Source organism: Onychomys torridus, chromosome 6 (assembly GCF_903995425.1).
Source record: "Onychomys torridus chromosome 6, mOncTor1.1, whole genome shotgun sequence".
Taxonomy (NCBI): Eukaryota; Metazoa; Chordata; class Mammalia; order Rodentia; family Cricetidae; genus Onychomys; species Onychomys torridus.
Window position 1 is genome coordinate 110,718,033 of NC_050448.1, and position 6,475 is coordinate 110,724,507.

Genomic DNA, 6,475 nt, shown 5'->3' on the forward strand with positions numbered 1-6,475 from the left:
CTTTCTTCCTGTGGGAAATAAGTAGTTACTACCTGCCTTCATCTTTCTGGTGTTGTGAGGTTGACATGAAACAGTCTCCAGAACTGATGTGCAGAGCCCCTAGCACACCTGAGTTCCCCCTAATACAGACTCCCTCACATGTGTGCTTCACAAAATTCTGATAAGCCGGGCAGTGGTGGCACATGCCTTTAATCCCAGCACTTGGGAGGCAGAGGCAGGCGGATCTCTGTGAGTTTGAGGGGAGCCTGAGCTACAGAGTGAATTCTAGGACAGGCACCAAAACTACACGTCTCAAAAAAAAAAAAAAAAAAAAATTCTGACAAGCCATGCTAGCTGCTCACACAGAGCCTGACCTGACTGCTCATTCCCGGTGTCCCCTGCCTCTCTTGGCTATTTTCAGAGTATGGAGGAAAATGGAAAATGCTGCATTACTTTGCTCGACGTTTCTTCGCTCCGCTGTTGCCGGTCGGTTTTGAAGATAAAGGAGTGTTTTATGTCTATGGTGTGTCAGATCTTCACAGAGACTACAACACACAGCTCACTGTGAGTTACTTGAAGTGCGTGTGTGTGTATGTGTGTGTGTGTGTGTGTGTGTGTGTGTGTGTGTGTGTGTCTAAGGTTGAGGGGGACTTTTAGATGACTTCTTTAATTGTTTGGAATACTCTTGGGGCCATATCAAAGTGCTTCTAGTGTTTGTAGCATAAACCGGGCTGTGTAGGCACACAGTGTTCAGGCTAACATCTGCTATGTATTACATAACCTGAGCAAAGCTGTTATCGTCCTGGGGATTCAGTTCCTTCAACTGTCAGATAATACTAGTCTGTCTCCTTTGGATGAAGAAAATGAATAGAAGAATTACATGAGGAACTGTGTAACCTTCTAAGTGCTAAGTAACTGTAAGATTATAACTGTGAGAAGCTGGTACTCATCCAAATTTCACAAAAGAAGTAGTGTAAAGGGTGGGGTAAGGCTGCAATCAGTAAAACTATCTGAAATAGGAATATAGAAAAATAAACCGTGTCTTAAGGTCACGTAAAAAGAACGACTTAGAGGCCCTTGGAGGTCTACAGTTTAGATGATGTCACTAACTCTAGAAATAGGGCCTGTCTGTAGAAAACCAGCGATGTGCTTCCTGGGTACTGGGCTGACAATGGGTTGTTACCATTCTCAGTTCTCACGACAGGCAGTGACGTTTTCAATGGAGTTCTCCTCATGACGAAATGGATTCTGGGAAGTGGAGTAATTAATGACATGGCTGGAATTTAAGGGCTGGGATGAGAACTCGGGGTTTACAGTCACCCAGTTCTGCTGCTCTGCTGTTCAGTCAATATTACTCTCTAATTAGACAAACAACGCAGTAAGCGAGACTGTTCAATGTCACTCTTTTCGTCCCTAGGTGAGGCTCTACAGCTGGAGATCCCTGGAGCCTTTGTGCTTTCTTGTGACTTCATCTACTGAGATTAAAGCAGGGAAGGCTGTGGTTCTCTTCGAGGAGCCGGTGCTGGAACTGCTGAAGAGATGTTGGGGTTGTACGAGGGAAACCTGTGTGGTTTCCTTCCACCTTTCAACTGACAATGACCTCTTCAGCCCAACCAACTATCATTTCCTGTCCTCCCTGAAGGATGCCAAAGGGCTGGTCAGGGCCAACATCACTGTAAGTCTGGGGTCCCAGTGGCCGAAGGGGTGTTCCTTCTCTGGGACAGTGAGCTGTGTCCTGGTCATCTCCACTTCCCTCTTAGTGCTCTCAACCTGAGGCCTGAGGATGGCTCCTCTCCTCCTGCTCGGTGCTAAGACTAAGTAATGTTTATTCCCGCTTCAGGATTTGTATATAACTGGTTTCTGCCACCTGTGCTTTCCTGTCACCTTTCTTCGGTGAGGCCGGTATGGTGGAGAGAGGTGGCATAAACCACCCACCCAGACTGCCTCTCCACTGGGCTCCAGGCTGTGCTCTAGGGGTGCTGCTGCTTAAGCCCTGGGCTTCTCCAGCTTCCCTGAAGTGCTGTGATCTTGTTTTGCCAGCGAGAACGCAGTCCACCGAGGGCTGGGCAGCAAGCTCCATGTCCTGTGGCCCAGGAAGCCCTGGGGGTTGGCTGAGTCACCCCAGTTTTATTAATCACTTAGCAGCCTTTGAGTCACTGCTTCAATGGCACTTAATCACTGAATCTTTATAATTGTCAAAGGAAAGGAAAAAAAAGGATAATCAGGATATGTTTTTCTCAAAATGATGCAGCTGGTAAACTTGGCACCTGTCTAGCTGAATACCTTTCCTTCCTCTTCTTCCTCCATATAAAACCTGACAGTATTTTTCTAGAAAGTTTCCGTATCTATTTCAGCCAAATTTAAATTTGTTACACAGTTTACTTGATTGAGATTTTTTTAAATTGGCTTTAGAAATGATAATATAAAAACACCTAATTTTTTTTTTAGAAGAAGTTGAAACAACCGAAAACATACTTTCTTTCTAAATTAGTAGTGACATATTCATGCAAACAAGTCTAAGTGCTCTGGAAACACTGAGGCAGAATAGAGATAAGAAAGTTGGCATATGCTTAGGTCATCTTTTTTTTTTTTAACAGCAAAGCAGAGAAATAACCTGTGGTGTTTTAATGAGAAAATGTGCCCCAAAAGCTTGCCTGTTGGAGCTTTTGGCTCCCAGGTGGTGATACTGTTTGGGGAGGTTTCAGAGTTGCAGCCTTCTAGGAGGAAGTATGTCACTGAAGGCGGGCTTTGAGACTTTAAAACCTCAAGACACTTCCAGTTTGTTCTCCGTGCTTTGTGCTTGTGGTTCAAGATATGAGCCTCTTCTTCTGTTCCTGCTTCTGTTCCTGTTGCTGCAAAACAAGATCCGGCTGCTTGCTGCCAGGCCTCTGCTCTGCCGTCATGGAATCTTAACACTCTTCTGTATGTTATCTTGGGCATAGTGTTTTATCACAGCCCCAGAAGAACCTCCAAGGTGCCACCATAGCAACTGAATAACGCACACATTCACACTCTATCAACTTATGACTTGGAAATCAGATTGGTTTGTTGTTGTTGGGGAGATGGCTCAGTTGCTAAGGTGACAGCAAACATGAGGACCTGAGTTTGATCCCCAGAAACCAAGTCAAAAGCCAGTTGTGGCAGCTTGTTCCTGTAATCCCAGCATTGGAGAGGCAGAGACAGGGAGGATTCCTGGGCTTGCTTGCCAGCCAGCCTAACTGAATTGGAGAGCTCTAGCCATGGTGAAAGACCTTGTTGTTTGTGTGGAGGCCCACAAAGGTTTCCTAGTGAGATCTGAGCTTGCTTTACCCAGAGGAGCTGCATTAGAGGATTGCTTGACCCTGTGCATAGTTTCTAGGTAATTGGAAGAGTCTACACTTGGCTGAGCTAGGGGGTGCTCTTTTGCTCCATCCCTTGGCATTCCTACAAATAGCCCTTTAGAAGAGACAGGAGGGGCCAGTGGATAAGGATCGAGGCTCTCCCAAGGCTATCCTGTGTTTCTATTTCTCTCCCCTCTATCTAAATCTTTTATCCCTCACTCCTCAAGAGTACCCTGGGGTAAAATGTGGGAGCTAGTTTCCCAGCTGGCCCCCACAGTTGTGGAATAATATTGTTGTACACTGTGAAGATGTATCATTCTGATTGCTTTAATAGAAGCTGAATGGCCAATAGCTAGGCAGGATTTTCAGGTACACAGGATGCTGGGAAGAAGAAGAGGGGAGTCTCCAGCCTGGAGAGGAAGCAGTGTGGGCAGTACAGAGTAATAGTAATTAATCCATGAGACAAAAAGTAGATTGATAAAAATGGATTAATTTAAGTTGTAAGAGCTAGTTAGTAACCAAGCCTAAGCTATTGGCCAACCTTTTATAATTAATAATAAGTCTCTGTGCCGTTATTGTTGAGCCAGCAGTCCCCACCAAAAGGTCCGACTATACCATGTCTCAAAAAAATAAAGTGGGTAGGCAATTTAGAAAACTACTTGACCTTGATCTGTGGCCTCAGTGTGCTCAGTTGTGTGTGTGTGCACATGCATGAACACATGCATGTGCATATACACACACACACACACCTAAAAGACTTAATTTAAAAAGGAATTATTTGTTTATTTTGCTTAGCTAAGCTTTGGTTACTTCATGATAATTGGGATAAAATAGCAGAAGGGCTTCTTGTTCTATTTCATTAGTGTATCAGTGAGACTTGTTCTAATAATGTTGATTAGCTGTTATTGTCTGGGGTACTTATTGTGTGTATCTCTGTGAACCTAGAGTTCAAGCTCAATCCCCAGCTCTGCTGTAGGTGTACAGAGTTGTGACCTTTTTCTCCAAAGCAGGCATCAGAGAGAGCTTGGCCCTAGTGCCTCTTTTGACCTTGGCCTTGCAGCAATAGTAGCCAAGGCTTCCCTGGTGCCTCCTGACCTGGTAAGTGGGATAAACCACTGATCAACCTGCCTGTGTCTACATTTGGGTCTTCATTGGAAGAGAAGGTGCCATGATTTGGCAACAAGATATAACTTCACACCTGAGTCTAGAAGCTCTGTGGCTATGCTCTGCCGCTAGGTCCAGTTCTAGTCCTTTAAGAGTCACTGAAGCTACCAAAATGCTGAACACCCCTTTCTTGGTGTTCTAAGGAAGGTTCGTAAGGATATAACGCTTTCAGCTTCTCTAGAGATATTTTCCTTCAAAATTGGCATTTATGCATTTCCTTGGCTTGAGACGACAATTAGGTAATTTTCCACAGACTTAAATCATTTTCCAGTCAAGTGTCATAACTGCACAGAATATATGACTTTGCAGTTCGGACCAAGGGTTGGGAAATGCAGGTTTTATTGGGCCCACATAAATGTCTGCAGACATAAATGTAGACTGCAGGTCTTTCTCGCCCTTCACCTCCCTTATCTTTTTAATTTTTTCAGGTCAACATCTCTCAGAAGGGTGATTTCTTTGTGTTTGATCTGAAAACTTCTGCCATTGCTCCCTTTGTTTGGTTGGATGTGGGAAGCATCCCAGGGAGGTTTAGTGACAATGGCTTCCTCATGATTGAGAAGATGCGCTCTGTGTTGTTCTACCCTTGGAAGCTGACCAGCAAGAGTGAGCTGCAGCAGGCGTTGAGTGTGACCTCCCTGACAGACATCTACTGAAGAGACGCGGACGGTATTTCAGTGGACGCTGGGAATGAGCCCTTTCTAAAGCGTGGCTGGAAAGAAGGGCGGCCAGAGCTAAAGAAGCCAGGGCATATCTGCTAGCTGGCGTGCACTGACTGTTCACTCTTCCAGTTTGTACAGTGAGTACTGTCAAAGATGGCTGATCACCCAGGTGGTGCCCTTAGACAAGGTCATGCCCAGGTGTTCTTGAATCTTCCAGGATTGTGTTTTTAGGACTTCGTTCCACAGCTAAAACACAGTGAAGGAGAGTTACATAACTTGATGATCTTTTGGGGAGCCAGTAGATTGTGACCCGACAGTATGCATGGAACTAAATGTGGAGGTTCTGAAGTAATGTAGGCCTTTTACAACAGTATAAAATTCTACCCACTGAAGACAGAGTGTGAGGCTATTATTGCCAGAGGAAATGGGAGCTCAGTGCAACAGAGACTACAATAGTTACAGCAGAAATTGTTAGATGGCAGCCATGTTGATTGTTGTTGGAGACAGTGGAGGGCTTGATGGCTGTCATTTGGTTGGTTACCATCTTGAGGTAGGATTTTTTTTTTTTTTTGTATAGTTTGTTATTAAAAGAACAAGAGAGTGATCTTTCTTTAAAGAGCAATATAGGCTGGTTGTGCTGGTACCTTCCTGTAGTCCTAGCATCTGGAGGCAGAGGCAGGAGAATCACAAGTTTGAGGTTGGCCCTGACTACACTGTAGAATTTTTCACCTGTGTTGGTTCTAAGCTTTCATGTGATCATTAGGCTTAACACTGATTCTGGTGAGCTTTCTAATCAAAAGATATGAGCTACATTTAAACTCATCTACTCTGGTGTGGAAGCAAAAAAAAAAAAAAATGTTTATAGGTAGCTAATTTGGGTTCAGGTTTGTGGACTTTTTGTACTACTTTTGTACTTTTTCTATATGTTTAAAATTATATAAAAAGCCATAGTTTATATAAATTGATTGACAACTTGATGGTTCATCTTTACTCTGTTTCACCATTTAATAAACATTCCATTGTGTGCAAGGCTGCACTGACCATTCATTTCTGCTTGATAAATGAGAGAATTTGAAGAATATAAACCAAGATTACTGGAAGGTGTTCATAATTCCTTAGTGGAATGGATGGGTGATGAGTATTTTTATTTCTATCTGAGACTCATCAAGTAATGGTTTTGTTTTTCAAACTGAAGAGCACTAGGCTGAGGATCCCTGAAAAGAAGATAAACACTACCGGCTGTTTACTGCTTTTCTTCAATACCCAAGGATTTCCTCATTTTACAGACACACAAAAACACACACAGTCAGTCTCTCTCTCTCTCTCTCTCTCTCTCTCTCTCTCTCTCTCTCT

At 43.8% G+C, this 6,475-nt stretch overlaps 1 protein-coding gene across 2 annotated transcripts in view; it reads left to right on the forward strand.

Moving 5' to 3' along the window:
• Nucleotides 1–6,176, forward strand: part of Manba (mannosidase beta) — an 82,979-nt gene extending 76,803 nt beyond the window's left edge. For both annotated transcript variants that reach the window (XM_036191081.1, XM_036191082.1), the window contains 3 exons: nucleotides 401–543; nucleotides 1,397–1,654; nucleotides 4,892–6,176. In XM_036191081.1, coding sequence (XP_036046974.1) covers nucleotides 401–543; nucleotides 1,397–1,654; nucleotides 4,892–5,116 — 626 coding nt within the window. In that variant the 3' untranslated portion in view covers nucleotides 5,117–6,176. The remainder of the gene's footprint in view (nucleotides 1–400; nucleotides 544–1,396; nucleotides 1,655–4,891) is intronic.
• Nucleotides 6,177–6,475: the final 299 nt, after the last annotated feature.